The sequence below is a fragment of the Ambystoma mexicanum genome, chromosome 7q (genome assembly GCF_040938575.1).
Source record: "Ambystoma mexicanum isolate Mex_15411 chromosome 7q, UKY_AmexF1_1, whole genome shotgun sequence".
NCBI classification, from domain to species: Eukaryota; Metazoa; Chordata; class Amphibia; order Caudata; family Ambystomatidae; genus Ambystoma; species Ambystoma mexicanum.
In genome coordinates, this window is record NC_090941.1 from 302823322 (window position 1) to 302845666 (window position 22345).

At 46.8% G+C, this 22345-nt stretch overlaps 1 protein-coding gene across 12 annotated transcripts in view; it reads left to right on the forward strand.

Moving 5' to 3' along the window:
• MYCBP2 (MYC binding protein 2) overlaps positions 1 to 22345 on the forward strand; it is a 3160061-nt gene that overhangs the window by 2060572 nt on the left and 1077144 nt on the right. For 10 of the 12 annotated variants that reach the window (XM_069639721.1, XM_069639717.1, XM_069639718.1 and 7 more), the window contains 2 exons: positions 13804 to 14028; positions 15057 to 15189. In XM_069639721.1, coding sequence (XP_069495822.1) covers positions 13804 to 14028; positions 15057 to 15189 — 358 coding nt within the window. The remainder of the gene's footprint in view (positions 1 to 13803; positions 14029 to 15056; positions 15190 to 22345) is intronic. The other 2 variants (XM_069639725.1, XM_069639726.1) reach the window with 1 other exon arrangement.

The following is a 22345-nucleotide window of genomic DNA, read 5'->3' on the forward strand; positions in this document are numbered from 1 at the left end:
CGACACCAAGAAACAGTGATGTCAAGGTTGGGGAACACGGCTCCCCGGTGGGGGGCCGACTGGGTCTTTTCCAGGACAGCCAGAAGCGTCTTTTCAAGAACACTTGGATCCTATCCATAGTTTCCTCATGCTTAATTCTTACTCTTCCTTTTCCTTCTACCATCCTCCCCTCTTCGTCAGATTGGTTCCCTGTCGCTTTTACCAGCGGCCCTTTCACTCTTGCCGATAGAACCGGTTCCTCAATCAGACAGGGGCTCCGGTTTCTACTACAGGATTTTTGCGGTACCCAAGAACAACCAGGCTGGCCTGAGGGTTGTCCTCGACCTGTCATTTCTCAATCTGTCTTTACTGCTAGAACGCTTCAAGATGATTACTCCTGCCCACATAGCAGAGTCTCTGTGCAAGGGACTGGATGTGTTCCCTAGACCTCAAGGATACGTAGCTCGAAGTCCCCATCTACCTGCCGCAGCAGAAGTTTCTGCGGTTCGCGATTGTCGGACCACTTTCAGTACAAGGTGCTGCCTTTCGTCCTGAACTATGACCCTCATGTCTTCACAAAGTTGATGAACGCTTTGGCGGGTCTCCTCTGCTTGCAGGTCCATCACCTATACACTCCTTTAGACAACTAGCTGGTGAGGGTGGGCTCCCCCGAGGGGGGCTATGCTATTCATGGTGCATGGTCCAGGTCGGAAGCCCTCCTTCATATCAATCTGCTCGCGCTGAGGGCAGTTGGCCTGGCCCTCAAGGCGTTTCTGTCCCTCATCAGGGACAGGTCTGTTCTGGTCAGGATGGACAATTCTACCAAAATGTTTTACCTGAACAATTAAGGGCGGCACCCGTTCAATTAACCCCCACCCTCCCTCCCGCCTCCGCTGCATGGAGGCGGTTTCGATCAGGGACTGGGCCCTGACAGAGGATATTTGGATGTCAGCAGTCCACCTACCGGGCGACAGCAAAGCAGAAGCGGACCAGCTGAGCCGCTTGGTGTTCAACATCTTCGAGTGGGAGTTGCACACAGACTCCTTGTTGCCCCTGTTCCAGCAGTGGCGGTTTGCGGACCTGGACATGTTCGCATCTCCTCTGAATTCCAATTCCCCCCAGTTTTTTTCATGGGCAGAATGGGGTTGGGGGTATCTGGGAGACGCATTCCAGATCTACTGGCACAGCTGCAGGAGCTCTGTGTTCCCGGGCCCTGCCCACCTTCCCACTGCTCCAGCGGACCTTTTACAAGTTCTGGGCTTCGGTGGGCTGCAGCCTCATCCTGATTTCCCCCCACTGGTCTTCGAGAGCCTGGTTTTCAGATCTGCTGCAGTTGTGCTCGGAGTGGGCCCGTCCACCTTCCGATCCCCAACAGGGGCTTCCTGAGGCAGCAGGGTGGGGCAGTGGTACATTCGGACCCAGACAGGCTGGCGCTAGCGGCCTGGTTCATTACCAGCTAAGGCTACAGCATGTTTAATTTTTGAGGATGACAACTGGGACATCATTCAACATGCCAGGAGGCCTTCTACTCGATCCCAGTATAAGAGTGAATGGACTAGGTTCTTTCATTGGGCTCGTGACATGGGTCTGGATCCTGTCACTTGCCCTCTGGACGATGTACTAACTTTTTCAGCGCACCTGGCTTGTTCTGGTGTTCAGGTGGATACTTGCCACACTTATTTGGCGGCCTTTGGGGCTTAAGAATTCCCCTGAGCATGTGTTTTCGGCGGCCAAGCCAGTGGTTAAGTCCCACCTCAATGGGTTGTCTAGGCTTTTTGCTCCGGTGCATAGACCACATCCAGTCTGGGACCTCAATGTGGTTCTTGCAACCTTGCAGCGCAAACCCTTCGAGCCGATGGCTTCTGTGGACATCTGGCCTGTAAAGCTAAAGACTGTTTTGCTGGTAGCCCTCCCCTCTGCGTGCAGGCTCAGCGAGCTGGAGGCATTGTATTCATGCGAGCCCATCACCACGTTTCACAACAACAAGGTAATCTTGCACACTAACCCAAACTTCTTGGCCAAGGTGGTCTCACCATTTCATCTGAATCAAGAGATCTGCATGCCAGTGTTCCTCCTGAACCCACAGTCTGAGGCAGATAGGACCCTACATTCTTTGGACCACAAGAGGGTCCTTTTTATTTACCACACTCGGACGAAATCATTCAGGAAGTCTGTGGCATGGTTTGTCACTTTTGGGCACTCCTCCCCAGATTCTTGGGTGTCTAAAGCGTCTATCGCCCGTTACATGGTTCAGGCCATTTTACAAGCATATACTGCTATGGGCAAGAAGGTCCCGGAGGGGATTCATGCCCATGCGGTAAGGGCTAGGACTACGGCAGTTGCATTTCAGAGACATGGTTCCTGGGATGTCATCAGCAAGGCAGCTACTTAGGCCACTCCGTTGGCTTTCTGCAAGCACCACTCCCTGGACTCCAGCTCCAGGAATGATGCAGTGTTCAATCAGGCGGTGCTGAAGAACCTTTCTGCTTCGCAGGTTGTCAAGGCTCCACCCTATGATCTTGTTCAGTGAAATCACCCACAAGGATGTAGGAAAAGGGCACTGGACGTATGAGTAATTAAAGTTCTGATGTTTGTTAATCTGCTTGGAATCACATGCTGTGCAGTCCGACATCCAGTGGTCACCATAGAGTATTGCATCTTGTTTTTCGAAAGTCGAAAAGGAACATCGACATAGGCGTGTCTGTAACACTATCCCTATAGTGACGTGTAGAGTACCCAAAATCTCTCACGCGTCGAGGTCACTCAGATTATTTTTTTCCGCCCAGAATCTGGTCGCCTTAAGCGGAGCTTGTAAGAGACATTGCCATTCCTCGACCTTTGGTAAGTTTTTGTTAATATCGTTAACCATCATCACCTCCAGCCCTCTTCGACAGCCATTCCACACTGCCGAGACCAGATCTTCGACGGACGGTGGTTTTCGACAGACGGTGATCCTATCGGTGCTGCCGACCACGTGGCCCGGCCTTGCCGGCCTACACAGTAGGGAGAGTGGGGGTCGGGGTGGACATTTCTGTTTCTTCTAGAATGCCTTTCCTTTCCTCCCCCTTTCCTTCCAGGTCCTTGTCACTTATTACATCCTCAGCTATGGTGAGAACGCCTTTTAGATTTTGCCCAGTTTGTAAAGGCAAATAGGACAAAAACAAGCAGTGCAACCGCTGCTTACCCCTCGAACACGACGAGGCTGGTTGCGCGGCCTGTAAGCTCCTTCGACCAAAAACTCTGAAGGAACGTCAAAAGGCGGGCAGCCTAGGGATGTCGAAGGCTGATTCCTCACCCGCTGCCGCCGACTGTGACGAGGGAGATAGTGATAACTCATCCTCCGTAACGTAGGTTGTTGACCCCCCACCGGAGTGCTCTCGCTCCGTGGCGTCTACCCCCGGCCCTGGCACGCATGGCTCCAGCCCTGCTTTTGGGGATGTACACCCCGGCGACGCTGACGGACACAAACAAGTCACTAAGCACACAACCCATGGCCATTCGTCGAGTAAATCGAGGAAGGCCTCAGCGCCAACAGAGACGCCGACACAACAGGCTGCCTCCACCGACGGTAAGGGTCTGCAGCCCTCCCCGCAGCCGCATGCGCGCCTAGCGACTGGGTTGTCTAGTACAAAGGGCGCTACCACTAAAACATCATCCATCGAGACGCCTCAGAAGAAGGCGTCCGTCGACAGCAAGGTTCCGGCTCCGCCGAAAACTTCTCACGACCAGCCCCCGACTGAGAGGATGATCGTGGAAAGCATAGCAAGGATAGTCTCCCAGGACTCTCAGAAATGCCTGGTGAAGGAGTCACCGAAGCCCGCTCAGAAGGTCAGGAAGACGCCGAAACCTAGTGAAGGTGCGCTGAGAACGCTGGAACCTCCCCCTAGGTCGAAGGAGAGACCCAGAGGTACTTCCCCCACCGTCGCGGGCCCACAGGAAGGTTTCTCAGAGGGCGACGGGGGTATTTCCTCCACTTTATGGGAGAGATCTCGACGCCTAGAGGCGGAGGAGCAAGCCTTTCCGCCACTAGACCGTTCTGGGTCATCCCACTGGACTAGGGAGAGATTTGAATCCTGCATGAACAGGCTGGATAGGTTTGTGTCCACTTCTGAACACATTACACCTAAAAGGCCAAGGGAGGTATTCCCTCAAGACCCTATAGCCAAAGTCCCAAGACTTTTCGACCCCCATGAGGAAGAACTAGACACATGACCTCACTGAAGAGGATCCCCACTTTCAGGAAGAGGATGAGATCATAAATACTGAGGAAGACCTACACATGTATGAGCCACAGCCTTGGCAATCCCCAGGGGCGTCAACAGACCCTGATGCTTTAGATTTGGCCTCCGCACAGACTACGCCTGTCGGAGATCTTTCACCTGTGGACGATCAATCCACATTTAATGCCATGCTACGCAAGGCGGCGGCACACTTTCAAATCGATACGGGGGAGGCTACCCCAGAAGTCGATTTTGTTGAAAGAATAATCAAAGAAAAGCCACCTGCTAGCCAAGCCATACCTCACCTCCATCAAGAGAAGCCTCGTTCCCTCTTTATCTACACCAGCCTTAGTTAGAGGTGTGAACCCACGGATCGAGAAGCTTTTTAGCCCCTCACGCTCAGATCCCTTATATATTAGGGGTCATTCCATACCAGATTCTCTGGTGGTGACCACCACGATAAAAAGGGCAGGGGTTCCGCTGTCCACCACTGAAGCACCTCCCGATAAAGAGCGGAAAAAGCTCTATGCTCTAGGGAAAAGGATTACATGCTCTGCAGCATTCGCCACGCGTATTGCCAACAATACCACTCTGTTGGCTAGTTACGCTGATGCCCAATGGGGCCTGTTGCGCGAAGGTCTACTAGAAGTCCCTGAGCCTTTTTGTACCCACTTATTGGCCACTGTCACAGAAGGCACTCAAGTGAACCAAAGCATCATCAAGAATACTTTAGATGCTGCGGAAACTGCTGACCGTTCCTTAGTCCAGGGCGTACTCTTTAAAAGACATGCATGGCTTAGAAACTCAGGTTTCAAGCCAGAAACGCAGGCATCCCTCATTAACAAACCCCTTGAGGATTCCAACTTGTTTGGTAAAGCGGTTGATGATGCACTGGAAACAGCTAAGAAGGAGCATGAAACATTAAAGACCCTGGACCAAATCACGAGACCCCCCAGCGCGGATATGGTAATAGGCGCTTTTTCCGTGGCCAACGACAAACTCAACAATACACCTCAGCCAGCAACTGGGCCTCCCCTCAGGAAACCAGTGGTTACAACACGCAGTATGCTCAAAGAGGACAACGTCGTGGCAAAGGAAGAGGTCGGGGCCCTACTCTTACAGGCTCCCCGGCCACTGCCACCAAATGACCTGAAAATTCGGGTCCCCTCCCATGCATCCCCGGTCAGGGGCCGGTTAACATCTTTTCTGCAGGCATGGGAGGGAATTACCACAGACCGTTGGGTACTGTCAACAATAGCCCACGGTTACTGTATCGAGTTCAGCCGGTCCCCGACATTCAGACCTCCAAAGGGAAGACGTCTCGCACCAGAACTTCTCATCCTTCTTCAGGAAGTGGAATCGCTGCTGCAAAAAGGAGCCATAGATGTCGTGCCTCTGTCACAGGTAAAGGAGGGTATTTATTCAGTGTACTTCCTTGTACCCAAAAAGGATCTAACCATGCGCCCTGTATTAGATCTGCGCCCAGCAAACACATTTGTAAAACCTCAGAAATTTCGTATGGTCACTTTGCAGGAGGTAATCCCCCTGCTAACACAGGAGGATTACATGGCAACACTGGACATGAAAGATGCATACTTTCACATTTCAATGTTGCCAGTGCACAGGAAATACCTCTGGTTCTTGATAGAAGGCAAACGCTATCAGTTCAAGGTGCTACCCTTCGGCATAGCTTCAGCACCAAGGGTGTTCACGAAGGTACTGGCAGTGGCAGCAGCACATCTGCGCAGGTTATCCATTCCAGTTTATCCTTACCTCGACGACTGGCTCATAACGCGGGATTCTTACGAAACATGCCTCTCAAATACCCAAAAGACTATAGACCTCCTGTTCCACCTAGGCTTCTCCATCAACGAAAAGAAGTCCAGTCTAGACCCCAGCCAAAAAGAACAATTCCTAGGGCTCTAATTCGAACAAGGGACGGCCTTGTCTTCCCCTCCAACGAGAGGGTCCAAAACATGCTGTTTCAGATCCCTCAATATGTAGTCGGTCGAGAGGTGACGGTACGCAAAGCCATGCGGTTGCTAGGAATGATGGCGTCATGAAATGATGGCGTCATGTATTTACTTGGTTCCTCATGCACGCCTGCGCATGCGCCCAATGCAAGAGTGGCTCAACAGCCAGTGGTTTCAGGCCAGCAGACAATGGGATGATCTGGTGGTTGTATCGCAAGCCCTGGTTCTCTCGCTGCGGTGGTGGTCGAGGGAGAACCTTGTGCTGCCCACATGCAACATGGAGGCACGCAGTACAGCAAATAAGTAACCCAGGAACACGGACGGGCGGGGGAACCTGAACACAGCACGGTGCCGCCACCGGGGTTGCCGAGGCCCCACAGCTATCCACAGTTAAGATAGCAAAGACAACAAGCACGGCTCCCAGGCCATACAAAGCGATGTGGGGCTAAAAACAAGAGACACAGGAACACAGAATAAATGCATAACCCCTCCAGAGCTGAGCGGCCACAAAGCAGCCGCTGTGAGTACAAGCCACCCATGGGTAAACCCACTTGAAGGAGCTGCAAAAAAGAGGACAGCGCTGAATGGGAGCATCCGGGGTGCAGAACCACAATAGCAGCTGGATCCCCTGCCCTCCAGGCTTCTGGAGGTACGGGGATACAGCAAAAGAAGACGCAGCAGGAAAGACACAGCCCCTTGCATCACTGGGTGCGAGAGGAGCAGTGAAGAGGCCCCTCACGGGCCCTAGCAGGCAAAGTGCAAGACCACATTACGAGAGAAGGGGGATGGCTGATATTGTGGAAGTAAAAGACCCATAGAAGTTGTAGAGGCACCTCACATTCTCCAGTGTGCCGAACGAAGAGACACCAAGGCCGAACAAGGCCGAATCCAGCCACCTGCCGCACTACGAAGGGGAAGCAACAACAGGGAGATCCTCCACCCGAGTGCTTCAGAATCCTCCCAGGGGAATTGTGCAGGGGACCCTCTTAAGTACACGCGGGGCCATGGCAAAGCAAGCGGGCGATGTGGTGAGGGAAATGCCTGCCGACGTGGACACGTCAAGGTTCTCCACTAAAGAAGATATCAGACACCTATTAACGGAGATTAAAGCCCTTAGAGCAGACATACAGAGAATACCTGGGCAAGCTGGACATGAAAACACTAACTAACCTAGAGGCGGAACGCCTGGAAAGTCCCATAACAATAGAAGAGGTGCAAGAATAGTGCTTTACTAAAGGTGTCTTACCCCTCCCTCCCCTCCCTCCCCCCCCGTTTCTAAGATGTGGTTGAACATATATGTGGGGCCAAGTTTACAGCAAATCTTTTGTAAAATCCTATTGTGCAACAATCTTCCCCCGGGGCTTTACCATTGGGGAGACATGATATTGCATATCAGTGGTTCCCAAAGAGGACAGGGACCCCACGCAATGTGTATCTTACCGCCCCATCTCACTGTTCAATATCGACGAAAAAATCGTCACACGCATACTAGTGACACGTTTCGAAGACAAATTGCCACGGATAATACATCCAGATCAGATGGGATTCATAGCGGGAAGACAGGGCCCAGACGCAGTGAGGAAGACCCTAGACCTTATGGAACATGTGGGAAGCAGCCCGGGAGACCATGCACATCTGAGCCTAGATGCTGAAAATGCATTTGATTGAGTAGAATGGGGATTTTTATTTGCAGTGCTACGGAAAATAGGGGTGGGGGAGAGGATGTGCAGAGCTGTCCAGGCCATCTCTTTTGGTCAAAAGGCAAGGGTTGTGGTGAACGGAGCGAAATCAAGGTAATTCGGGCTAAGTAGGGGTACGAGACAGGGCTGCCCGCTCTTCCCGCTCCTCTTCGCTCTTGCGATGGAGCCCCTGGGAGTGGAGATCCAAAACGATGAGTAGCTGAGGGGGAGAATGATAAAATTCCTTTGGCAGGGGAAAAAACACAGTGTAGCCTACAGACTGCCCGTGCAACTTAAAGAGAAGGGAGGGTTAGGGCTCCCGGAAATGCGTACGTATTATAGGGCAGCCCAGTTTCGAGCCGTAATACTCCACTTGAGAGGAGATCAACAGAAGCAATGGATAGATATTGAAAACCACCTTTTCCGCCCGGTGACTCTCAGGGCAATGGTTGTGGGTGCCAAGAAAAGCAGCGCCGAATAGAGTGCAGAGAGACAGAATTCTGGGCCCACTGTGGTCACTTTGGAGAGTTAAGAAGGAAATGGTAGGGGTAACAACTTGGCCCTGTCCACTAAGTCATATATGGACACCTCCCATAATGGACAGGATCATCGGTCACAAGAGATTCCAGGACTGGTTTGAGGGGGGGTATGGAAAGGGTTGGGCAAGTCCTGAAGAGAGATGAGTTCGCTTAACCCTATGAACGCGAGTGCATGCTGGGAGGGGGGGGGAGAGATCTCAGTCTTCAAGTACCTGCGACTTAAAGGGGTACTGTTGTCCAAAGACTAGAAGAATCTGCAGAGGGTTCTGACACGTATTGAGAAAGTGTTAGACACGGGGACAGGGACGAGATGGCTCATTTCCACATATCAGGCCCTACTGGAAGCGCAGGGAGGAGACGGAGATATACAAGAGAAAGTGGGAGAGGGACATGGATGTAGAAATGGAAGATACTCCATGGCAAAAACTATGCGAGAGGGCACACCGCACCTCTGTAGCCTGCCAGTACAAACTGCACGGGCTGAAACATTTATACAGATGGCCATGGGACCCGATAAGGCTGTCACTGATGTACCCGGGTGTTGATCCCAGGTGCTGGAGGGGGTGTGGACTGAGGGCAGACTACTGGCATATGTGGTGGGCCTGTGCCGAGGTGCAGAGATAGTGGAAGGAAATCCTGGGCTGGGTGATGGACCTGGATGGGGTAGACGGGCAGTTGGATCCTCTTCTGGTGATATTCGGAATGGAGGTGACAGAAGGGGACTGGGCCAAGCTCCCGCATATGCCACACTTTTTGCTGCTAGCGGCCAGGGCATGTTTAGCAGCGGGTTGCAAGGGGGCGTAGCTCCCCAGCGAAAGGCAATGGGGGAGTAAGGCTTTGGACATATATAGAATGGAACAACTTACCAGACAATTGCATGGCCAAACTCCCTCATGTGAAATGGAATGGGCCCCCTTCCTGAGAAAGTACGACCCGGAGAGGCCTCAGCCGGGAGACCATCAATAGCCCCGATATCTCGGGAGGAGCGAAAGAAATGTAACAAACGGCTTGCACGGGAGGCACGGAGGAGACTAGAACAGTGGAAGGGGGGGGGGGGGTGGAGAAAGGTTACACAATGGACGTCAGGGGATTCCACCGCGAACCCCAGGGGAGGAAGAGATGCATTCCTAGAAAGTGTGGTGAACGAACCCCACATACAAGATGGAGGAAGTTACGGAGGGACCCATCGGAAGCGGGTCCCAGTGATTTGAATGCTGGCCTAGTCCGAATAGCCTAGTAGGTAGAACGAAGGGGGGGGGTCTGAATCAGGGGGGGTGGTTGGGGTGATCTGGTTCCCATTAAGAAACCGTAAACTTTCACATGGTACGTTGTATAATCATTGTGTTCAACCAAAACTGGATGTATATAAACCATGCTGATTTATCAACAAAGTTAATAGTGACTAGGGTACCCCAGTCAATTATCCCCTTTCCTCCATACGTCCCACCCACCTTCCCCCGCTTGTTGCCAAGTGCTAATATGGTCAGTATAGTCGGATATTTAAGTATCCGATGTGTTAAAAAGTGACCGAGGTGCGGCGCCAGAGGGCAGGGTTTCGACAGGGCGTTCCCACGACCCCGCGCACTGCACTAAATTTAAAGGGAAAGCTCAATTTTTCGCTGCCATAGGTTCCAGTACTGTCCTCATGTTGGGGGACAGCCACAACGATGGAGAAATGGGGACTATGGAATATGGGTTCTCTAGTCCCTACAGTGAGTAACTTTAATGTCTCCCAGTCGGACCATATTGGTCTCTGTGCAGTGTAGTGTGAGCTGATTATGGCTTTTACTCGCCTTTACTTCCCTGGAGATAAAGGCTATAGATGTGTGCGTAGCAAAATTGCTTACGTTTTATATTAAATTAAGACATCTTTAAATTGCTGATCAATGGAAAAAGCATTACTTCAAAACGTTTGAGTTGCCTTACCCGGAAACATTGACCCTAAGCAGCACGGGATGCTATAAAAAACAGATGTAAAAAGAAATGTGCATATCTAATTTACTAAATTGCTTATAGCCTTAACCTTTCAGACTTCCTTTTCTGTGCATAATCTAAAAAATCCTTTTGTGTAGTGGAATAATAACATATTGGCACCTGCAATTTCCAAATTCCTGATTGTTTCAGTTTTCAATCCATCTATTTTTTATCCTTTGATAATCCCACACACATTTTAAATCAAAAAATTATATACTGTGTGCTTCTGCCTCTTAAACAGTTTGTATTCTCAGGAGTTACTGGTGGGTGCATGTTTAGTATGATTGCATTGCTGTGAGATAGCCCAGCAAAGTATAATTCTGAAGGTAACAATTGTTGTCACCCTTAAGCAACCCGTCAAGATTGGGTGCATGAGTGTATTCACTTAAAACAGGTCCGTTTAATTTGAAAGGGGAGTGAAAAAACAGCAGGTACACCTATTTGAAATGTTACAGGTTATTGTAAAAAATATAAGGGTTCTGTATTTTCGGTACCTGTATGTTATAACTGGTGTGTCCAGCAATAGTTTAAATTTGTGAAGCCGTGCGATGTGTATCAAAGCAAATACAATCTACTTTTTTCAGATGTTTCAAATGGATGATCTGTTAATAAGGGAGCTTTTCTTAATAGTTTGTGATTTGTGTGACTTTTTTGTAGGTTGTTAGGCTCAGGAATATTTCTGTAAGTTCTGCCCTTTTTATTTGCCAAAAGATAGGTTCATTTCAGCTCATAATCTGTAGGAAATGTGTCACCATTAAGAATGTAAAACCCCGGTACTCATTATATGACCCTGTGTTATGGACTGCATCTCCCATCAGCCCTAGACAGCACAGGTAGTTGTGAATGGATCATGGAAGCTGTAAACTAAAATATCTTCAGTGCCACATGAGTTAAAAAGGAAGCTGACATATATTTATGTTAAATGCCATTGCTCAGTGTCCTGCCTTGTCCTTTGATGTCCTGTCTCTGCATATAATCTTTAAATTAAGCCTTTGAGCACTGCTCAGGCTTCTACCAGTTGCTAGATCCAGCCTTTTTTTCAGGCATTAGCTCTATGATGCTAGGTAATGTTTCATTTGAAAAGAATATCAACACACTTTGCTGAAAAGATAGTTAAAGTCCCTGGAACGTTCACCTGAGCTTAATGGGCTCTTTAGCATTCCAGAGTTAAAATGTTTGTGACTGTCTTCTGTCTCTTGTGTTTTATTTATTTAGTCATGCACAATAAAGAAATCGTACCAAGAGTTTATCACCCATTAAAAAAAAGTAACTTCCGTATATATATATAAATGCTTCCTGAGGGTCAGGTTTTCCTGTGCTATACCTACTTTGGCTTATAACCTGTGAATTTGAGAGAGATTCTTCCTCTTATGGTGTTGAGCACTAACAGGCCTCATTATTGATAATTATTTTCCATTTTGATGGATTCTGTTGACGTGCCATTGCGACAGGTTCTTAGAAATTTAGAAAACGCTTCAGAGTGTAATTTCCTTCTGCTTTGTTGGCATATTCTCTGCTGATGTCTGGTTGTTTTAAAACGGGTTGTTTGAAAGTTGGAAGACCTTCAGATGTCACTAGTTTTACTGTTTGTACTAAGGATCTTTTTCTTGACCAATGTAGGTCAACTTAACCAAGTTCCCCTTGTATGAGAAGCAGGACCTGAAGTTTTCTGTTATTTTGATATTTGAAATGCACAAATCTGACCCAGAATCCTGGATGAGATCAGATGCCTGGGTTTCTTGTATTTGATCTTTTCTTTATTTAGATCGCTGTGCAATAAAACTTATGGCCACTTTTGCCGTCAACACTTGCTTGTTGTGCATCAATGGGTTATCCCCTATAGTCTTTACAAAATCTAATAGTCAAAGGTAAGGAAGTTTACACCATTATCATTTGGTGCAGGCAGAATTTGGATTTCAAATTGAATGAAGCAATTGTAAGGTTTTGGGCAACCAAAAAATAGTTTGCAGAACTGGAATCTGTTTTGTTTTAATTGCATCTACAGTGTGTGCACACAGAGACGCACGCCCACAACAGATCATTGTTGAAATATGCAGAGGTAATTGCTTTGTTCAGGAAGAGCCCTGTTTCTCAATTGTCAGTTTAAAAAAAAGTGATTAGTATCTGGTTGTAGACTCTTGAAACTGGTTCCTAATTAGCATGGTGTTTTACACCTATAGGAGTGATGTTATCAGACATGCCAGTGAAAACAGTTTGTTGGTGCAGGCTTTGTGAAATTGTGCCTATGAATAAACTGTTTATAATTGCAAAGGAGCTGCAAAGGACCCTCTTTACAGGATGGTCAAAAACAAATATATTAAATCCAATGGTACCGTTTTGATTAAGAATCCTATGATTGTAAGAGGACAGGCTGTTGTGGACTTCTCTATGGAACCAAACATTCCTTTTGGAGGACAGAGTGTTACTATTTCTGGTCTAATGGGCTATAATTGTAGAAATGTAACTCCAGAGCGCTGTGCCTGTCTTAAAAGGACATTATGTTGAACCTTGCCCTGGTCGATCACAGTGTGCTTGTTAGACTCTGTAAGCTGTAGTTTTTGGCGTAGGCGCCTGGAAAAGGTCATCACTGTATCGGAATTATGTGAAGTTTGCGGTGTATGTGAATGCATTGCCACCATTGAGAGCAGGACACTCAACTAACTGGCATGAATGTGATGGGAGTATTTGGTATGTTTAAGATGACATCTTGCTGCATTTAACACATACATCAGTTTGGTTTTAGTAGAGTAAACGGTTCTCTTTATCCCACTATTAATACTGATAGGAACACACATCAGTTCTTTGTTAATAGTAAGTACGTACTATGTCATTATTAATGTTCAAAGGTCCTAAAAGCACTAACACTGAAGACCACAAACCAATTCTAGTATACGCAAATATCTCAATATTGCTTGGCATCTCTGACTAGCCTAATTCTTTGCCGAAAAAAGTTCCTTTCTTTTAAATCCAATGTTATTTTAATTAGTTAATGCTGGGATGCCTTTTTCTTTTAGTTGTCATTTCCCTTATTTTCTTTTGATCTAAGCTCTTCAAAACATATCCTCTGACAGTTTTAAAAATGATTAGAGCACTTAGAAATTAGAGCCACTAATGTGACATATTACTTCTTTAGGACATGTTAAGGCACCTGAATGTACATAGAATATGAAAGTATTGGAGATATGTATGCTTTTCTCAGATTGAATCATCTGATTCAATTAACTCCAGGACAGTCATTCAGCGCCCCTACCCCCCCCCCCCTCCAATCTTCTCAGATCACTTAGTGTCAAGTGAGGTTAATGTGTTGGCAGAACCAATATAATTCGGTGTCATTTAACAGATTCCAGTTAAGAAAGTAAGCATTGAGAGAACTAGCGGGAAGATATTTTTTTGGTGCCATGTGGTTTAATCAGTGGTGTTCTGTTCTGTTCTGTTTCAGGAGCCCAAGTCTAATTCTGATGACTTTTTTAAAGAATTGAATGCACATGCCCCACAGGAAGCAATGGTGCGTGAGCAAGATAAGCCATTTCTCCGTGGTGGGCCTGGCGCGTACAAGGTAGTGAAGACTGGACCCTCAGGCCACAACATCAGAAGCTGCCCTAACCTTAGAGGTATCCCAATTGGAATGTTAGTACTGGGAAACAAAGTCAAGGCAGTGGGCGAGGTATGGATTTCTTTTAGACTCAGTTTATGGCTTTTTAGATATTGGCTTGCTTAATAACATTGTTGAAGGCCACAAAAGCATCTACATTTATAATGTACTGTATTTTCCAGGAGCAAGATATTTGTGCTACAAATATACATTTTTTCCTCCAGATTTTCCACAGTGCTTTCTCATTGGTTAATTTGTCTGCATCAGACATAACGTAAGAAACAATTGCATGACGTGAAAGTGTTTACATTGCTCTTTTGCTGAGTCACAAATCAAATATGTTAACACGATTTTGGCATTCTGTTGGATATACTCCTATGTTCCATAGCACTTGTGTACATGATCTGTATTTAGTCATTGTGGTCTGTTGCTGGAAATGGGCCCAAGGATGTAGTGTGTCATGCTATTCCATCAATAGCTTTAGGAATTTGGAAGAACATTTTGCAGACAACTTCAGAAAACATTGATCTAGGTTCAATTGTTATTTGGATTGTATATTTGTCTGCACAATGCTGCTGCTTGTAATTCATTTTTAGACAGTCAAAAGAGAACACTTTCTCTGTTTTTAAAATTGATGCTTTCAGTCTGTGACTTTTTTCAATGTACGTCTGATTTACTCCTGTTTCTGTGGTCTAAATTTGTCTCTATTCTATGACTTGCATAGTGGAAATATTTTCAATATTTATCTTTTGATATCAAAATGTAAAATGTGCTTTTTATACATTGACTGTTTAAGCATGATTGTGAATAAGCATGATTGTGACTATCGGGTATCCCCATCCCACAGCAGCCCTTTCACAGCATTTTTTTGCTGCTTTTTTAGATGCAGGGTGCGAGTTCAGGGAGTAGGGGAAAAATAGGAATGTGAGGGGTGGCAAGAGGTGTGGGAGAAGGGAGAATATCGGCCTTGCCCCCATTAAAATGCTGCAAAAAGATACAATGACATGTCCAGGGAAATGAAATATCGTATCTCAGACTGAGTGATGGTTATCTGAGAGGGAGGAAAAGAGTAAATATTCTACTTTCTGTGCTTGCACCAGGTGATCAACACAGAAGGCACATGGGTGCAAATGGACAAGAACAGCATGGTAGAGTTCTGTGAGAGCGACGAAGGGGAGGCATGGTCCTTGGCTAGAGATCCAGGAGGCAACCAGTATCTCCGGCACGAAGATGGTAAGTTATCTTTTGATTGTTTTTAATGTGAACAGTTCTTAGAATGTATTCTTCTGTTTTGTAAAGTCACATATACAATGGGACTAGGATCAACACGTGTGGTTATCAGAATACAGCAAGTTATCTGTTCAGGTGAGCTGCATTTGAGCATGTTGCGTTTTTTTTTCCTCATCCAAAATTGCACTTTACACCATCACTATTTTGGCTCCCAACTATGCCTGAGATGCAGCTGACATAGCTGCACAAGGGACTATTGTCTCACCACTATGTCTCCTTGTCATTCAACAGCGATGATCATACTTGCACATGAATGCGCTCTCCATAATGTGTGTGGGAGTCCTGAGCTAAAAGTAGGTTCATATGTCTCGGGCATGTGTCATTGCCAGATCATTGGAGGGAAGGAAATTAGAAAATGCCCTTGCCAAGTGAGTAGAACCTGCCCAATTTACAGTGACTGTTTCACTGCATTTGGTGAACCGTGATTTTACCGCAATGTTTAGTGGAATAACTCTATAGTTTTAATTTGATTTTAGGGTATTGGGATGGTGGTGTGACAATGCATTGTGGATAATGGAGGCTGGGGGGGGCACCATGGTGAGTTGTTCTAGATCTCAGTGAGCAGCTGCAAGACTCGTAGATTCTATTCTCCCAAGCAATGGTAACTCTGGTGAGGGCTGTGCAATCTTCTAACCAAATGGTTGAATAGTTTGTCGCCCAAAAGGAAAGACATAGACGCTCCAGTCGTAGATGTAGCAGAGCAGTCAGCTTTAACTTCAGTAGGGAGGAAGGCTAGCAGGAAAGTACAATTAATCCCAATGGGAACCACAAAAGAGCTGAAAATATACACAATATTTCTAAGGTCTGGCATAACATATTTATGATGGGGAAAAATAAGAACTTGGGTTACACAAAACACATAGCAGAGCAAAGTGTAAGTAAAAAACACTAAATGTCCAGTTAAGACCTAACTCACTCTGTACCCTAAAATGTAAGCCACATACCTGGTGGCAAAAAAATACAATATTACATTACCAGTTAGGATCCAAGGGTACCACGCAGAGCTTAGCCCAGATTTCCTTGTACATTTTAAATAAAGTATAATACATAGTAAATATGCACATAAGACAGTTGTGGCATTTAGATGTGGGGAACACAATGTCCAACTAGGAGGGCTACCGAAGTCAAGGATATAATATAGTAAGACGGTCCCTAGGCAGAGAAGGGCATATTCGATTCCACGGAGGGAAACGGTAGCAACACACAGTGATACAATGAATATCTTAAGCAGGGGTATAATAGCATTTTAAAATCCCTAATAAATCAAGGAAAGTCTAAAAAAAATAATTGGCTTGGAACAACTCCATGGTATACTAGAAAATGCCACAGTTCAGGTAAGTACCTTGCAGTGTCACTTGCAGGAGTTCAATTTTGCACCACAGCAAGCCGCAAAAGTCAGAAAAGTCTGGGCACCCAGAAGAAAGCAGTCAACTCCAGGGGATACCTGTGGAGACCTAGCAGAAAAGATTGAGTGGAGGATTCTTGACCTAGCAGCCCCAGGACCAGAGAAGCAGAGCGGGAGTCAGCCCCAAAAATTAATAAATGAGGAAATGCGGTAGAAGGGGAACTGCTGAACTCTACAAGCACAGGCCACAGACTCCCATAAGAAGTAGTATCTTCAATATCCCACCAATCCAGGACCCATAGGTGAATAGTTCCAGTGTTGGTTCCTGAAAACACAGTTCCAGGCGAGCCGAACAACTCTGTAAGCAAAGACTTCTTTTTAAAGGGCAAAAAGAAGGATCCGGTCGCCCAGGGACTTGCACTCTGAGCCAGCGATGACCCTGAAGTCCTAAAAGAATAATGATGGCCCTTTGCAGAAGTGGGACCCACAACCCAAAAGCAGAATCACTGACGAGACTGCTCGAGAAGGACAGATGAACCTTCACACTACAATCCCTGGTGACTCAGCAGGCAAACACGGGTGGTACGCCAGCAAAACATCCCCTGCAGCAGAGCAACGGTGGTGACGACCAGAGGTGGCTCAGGTACACCAGATTAGGTTGGGTGTTGAGTTCCAATACCTTTCTAGGTAGTGGCAGCTTCCAAAACTAACATCCCGGAAAACAGTCTCCATATAGAAGGCTTGGCCCCAGCAGAAGAGGTGGACAAGCAGCAGGATGAAGAAAACAGGTAGGAGCCCCAGCAGCCAAAAACCCAAGCCGAAGATATGCCCAGCCTACTTCATCCAGCCAGTATGGCTAAAAGAAGGCCTAACAATGCAGCCACTGCGGGAATTGGTGAGAAATTCTTTAGCACTTAAGCTAACCTGCTTTCCGTACAAAAATCCAGCAGCACACTCACTAGAGGGTAGCAAGAAGTGGAGGACCTTTGGTATAGATTAGAGCTGACCGGCTTATCGGGGGAGCTGAAGGAGAAGCTGGTAGGGGAACTACAATTAGAAGAGGTACAGGAGGCAATGGTACAGTTAGGAAAGGGGTAAGGAGGCGGGCCGAATCGTTTCCCACTGGAACTTTGGCTGAAACTGAGGGAGGACCTCTCGGGGCCACTGTGGGAAATGCTCCAGGAGGGTAAGGAAAAAGGGGTGCTCCCGCCAGATCTCAGAGCTGCCACGATAGTATTGATACCAAAAAAAAGGGTAAACCAAAGGAGTATTGTGGGTCATACACACCAATATCCCTAATTAATATTGAGACAAAAATCCTAGCCGAAGTCTTGGCGAATCAGCTGGGTAAGATCATAGCGGCTATAGTGAAGGGAGATCAATGCAGATTCATCCCAAATTGGTCTACTAGATGGAACATTAGTCTTTGAGGGGGCAAAGAGGCTGCAGCGTCCGGTAGGATGCTCAGTAAGCCTTTGACTCCTTTTAATGGGTGTATTTGATTGCGGTGCTGCGGAGAATGAGATTCGGGGAGGGCTCTTTAGGTTGGTTAAGTGTTGTATAATGGGTTAACATGGTTTGTATGGCTGGGGGGTAGGGAGGAACGGATCTCACTGTTTTCAGGCGATATTCTGTTGTATGTGACTAACCTGGAAATCTCAATACCAAAGATAATTATCCTAGAGGAATTTGGATCGTACTAACCGGTGGACTTGGGACGGGACTAGAGGTCGATACCCGCTGCTGAAAACGGAAGAGAGCGGTTTTAGGTTCCTGGGGGCGTTTATCCAAAAGGATGACACACTTTATCGAGTTGAACCTCAGCCCAGCGATTAAACTATTTCAACAGAATGTCAGACAGTGGATGACCCTCCCGATTTCTCTGATGGGACGTGCGGCATTCTATAAAATGGTGACCCTTCCCAGTCTACTATACTAGGTGCAGCATGCCCCGAAGGGGATACACGTGAAGGAATTTGATATGGATTTCCGCTGGGAGAAGGAAGCCCCCAGAGTCAAGCTGGAGACACAGTAGAATTCTCAGTGGGAAGGAGGACTAGGTGTCCCGAGGCTTTACTACTCTGCAATGCAACTGGCCATATCAAATGGGTGGGCTAATCAGGGGGGGGGTATGAATAGCTTGGTGGATATGGAGTTGGATTTGATGGGTAGGAATGGATGGGAGGGGATCCTGTATGGAAGCCCCAAAGGGCAAAGTGCTGGCCACTTACAGCTGAGGTAGGCAGAGTCTGGTCACAGGCACCTGGGATGGGTAGGAAACTTATTCTGGCAGCTAGGATCTGGGGGGAACAGGTGCATTGAGGGGGATCCAACAACTGCGATGGGGAGTGGATTGTAAGACCAAACAGATGCAGGTGATGGGGGGGCGGAGGGGATATGGTGACTTCCGACGTGATTAGGTTATTTCGGGAGTTACAGGGGAAGTGGGGGCTGTCTAGACCTAACCCTTATAAATACCTGTAGACCAGGAATGACTTGGCACCACATATAAATAGAGCAGCTGCCCTCCCACAGGCCTCTCCAATCAAACGCAATGTATTGGATGGAGAAATTAAGGGGAAGCAGGTCTCAACCCTCTATAAGGCTTTGATTTTTAACTCATTGACGCATCTGGATAAGTTGAAGAGGAGATGGGTACGGGACTTAGGAGAAATAGAGAATGCCGAAAAGGGGGAGGCCCTACGATATCCCAGGGAGATGGCCATCGCAGCCCGACTGAGGAAGATACAATTCAAGTACCTGCATAGGGTCTACTAAAAGTTGCAGAGGTATTGGGAGGGGATCCGAAAGTAAATAGAAGGGATCTGGGAGAGACTGATACACTGGGACCCCAAGGGGATGCTGCTAGGGATTTGGGGGGAGGAGGGAATGGATAGATGCAACAAGGGATTCATAAACATAGCGTGCATAGTGGCTAAATGTTCGATAGCGAAAAAAAGGATTAACCGGACGCCCCAGCAATCGGAGCATGGAGAACTGGGATTAATGTTAGAAAAAAATAAAATGGGATCAGGTAGTCTACAAGTGCAGGGGATATCCACGTAAATATGAACAAAGGAATGGATGGGAGGGGGACTGGGAGACGGGGGCGGGGGAGTGTGGGGGAGAGGGGACAGGGAGGTGGCGGCCTCAGACCTGGGATACTGATGTCAATGTACTTATGTTGCACACTATGTTGCGACCTTTGCTATACAGGTTGTTATGCAAAACTCAAAGTTATTTTAAAAAAAATCTACCAGCACTGAGCTCGGGAAAAGGGGTTCCATATGTGTACCTTCACTCACCTGGGTTGGCTTCTGTAAACCCACCAATCCCATCCGTGGAATAAAAAAAGATTTTGCGAGCCAGCCAATTATGTTGTCCCCAAAAACCTCCAAACATCCAGATCCACTGACACAAAGTGTAGTAGCATACCCAGCGCCAGGAAATGGTCTAAACCAGTCAGAACCACTGCAGAGACTGCCATCCTGGCCCCGCATGGGCAGAATGTTGATTTGTAGGTCTGGTTTGTGGTTTCCCTGAACAAAGCAAGCCCTTTAAAATGTTTAGAGTAGGAATTAGAAAATCAGTACCTCAATGGCTACCATTGGCTACTAATGTGGTAAATCGAATTGCACCCCTAGTTAAGCCAACAATAACCACCAGTGTACTCCCTAAAACCAATGTAGGGTGATACAATGGCAGAAATGTGGTGCCTCAGAGGCACTCATGGGGCTGGGCTACCTATGGGCAACCCAATTCAATATACCTTAAATAAGGTAAATCTAAATGTAGTGGCACAGGGACTTCAGCCGAGGCCCCTCTGACCACTAAAATAAATTCGAAACCCCAAAAAAGTCGAGAAAAGCAAAAAGTTGAGAGTCCCATAAAATGAGACTGCAAACCCCCCCCCAAAGAAAATGAATTCTGCCCTTAGTCACCTTATTAATTCCCCTCCACTCATTAATTATGTTCCTCTTCAACATAAACGGCCAACTGCTTTTTCAATACACCCCATTTATTTTTCAGTTAGATGATTGGGTGAGAAAATCCCAAAACACCATACAATGTCTTCTCTGCTGAGCAGAAAATAATGTGGATATTTGTTAACTCAGTCATTTAACAAGATATAAAATAAGGGCTTCATGGATGTGTGGTATTTAGTCCTGAGTACTGTGAATGCACCTTGTACGTGTGTGTCTGTATCACTGGTTCTCCTTGCATAACAGTAGAATGTTGAGTGGTGATAAATTACCTCTCAGAGAATGGTGGATGCATGTGATACGGGTCGTTTCCATATAAGATACCGAATGCAATTTGACCGAATTCCACTTTTCCGAAAACGATTTATTATAAAAATATACATTGTTTTAAAATACTCACCTGATCTTCTATTCAAGTCTGTGATATGTGCACTTCTATTTCTCACGCGTCCAAACCCGGCAGTGGAATATAGGTGATTTTTACATCCGTAACTCGAACTGTCATTGTGCATACGTTAGTCCATCTCTTTTTTTTAATTTATTTTATTTATTTATGAGCTTATAAAGCGTTGAAAGCCCGCAGACATCGGGGCGCATAAAAACATGAACACGAAGTTACATATAAAATGGTACAGGACAAAGAGACCTATCCTAGCTAACCTTCCTAAAAAGGTAGGCCACCCCTTACTTAGATATATTTTATACTCTTCCTGAAGGCCATATAGCTGGATACCAGTCTAATGGCTAGCAGAATGCTATTCTGTTTTTTTGCCGCCAGTATGAGAAAGGCCCTTCCTAACCCGGTTGCTCGTTTGTGGGCTGGTACTGTAATCCTGCCTAGTGCCTCCGATCTCCGGGCACGGTTAGGTTTATATTGAACGATTTTTTCCTTAAGATACTCTGTTGCATTACCATGCAGATACCCGTGAACCAATGTTAGGGATTTGAAGTGGATCCTGTCTTAAATCTTCAACCAATGAAGTGCTCTTCTATCTGTGGTAATGTGTTCGCTTTTCCTCTTCCCCTTTATTATCCTGACCGCTTTGTTTTCCATAACCTGGTATTTAGCTACGCAGCTCTTGCTAGCTCCAAGCATAAGCGCATTTCCATAATCTAAGCGGGACACAATGGTGGCCCTTGCATTTGTGGCACAGTTCTCTTCGTTTAGGAAGGGTTTATAGCTCTAAGTAGACCTAGGTGGTATAGATTCCTCTTGTGAAGGCGTTGAACCTGAGCTTCTGCTCCCATTGAGGCTTCCAGGACAAGCCCAAGAGTTTTCAACTTCCCGGACACCTGTATGCAAGTGTCTTTGATATAAAAGGCCTCGTATTCTGGCCCCAGTTTGGCCCGAGCCTGATGGGTGCAAAAACCCATCATCTCCGTTTTGCTGCTGTTAAGGCACATCCGATTGTTCTCAATCCAATTCCCTGATGTTATATAGCGTCGTGATTTTAGCGCTATCCTCAATATAGTTAACACATAACTCCACCACCAACTGGGTATCGTCAGCGTAGTTGGTAAAAAAAAAATGCTCCGATACCTTCGAGTACCTCACAGATACCTTGCATGTAAAGGTGAAAGAGGAGAGGTGATCAACTAGCCCCCTTTCGGGACACCATACCTGATGAGTGCACTTTTGGAGAATTTTTCCCCCAGTGGATTTCAGCCTCTCTGTCCGCAAGGAAGGATTCCAGCCATGCGGAGGCCCCTTCGGAGCAATGTGCCACTTTGTCCCATGCTAATTGGAGTAACTGGTGCTCGACTAAGTCGA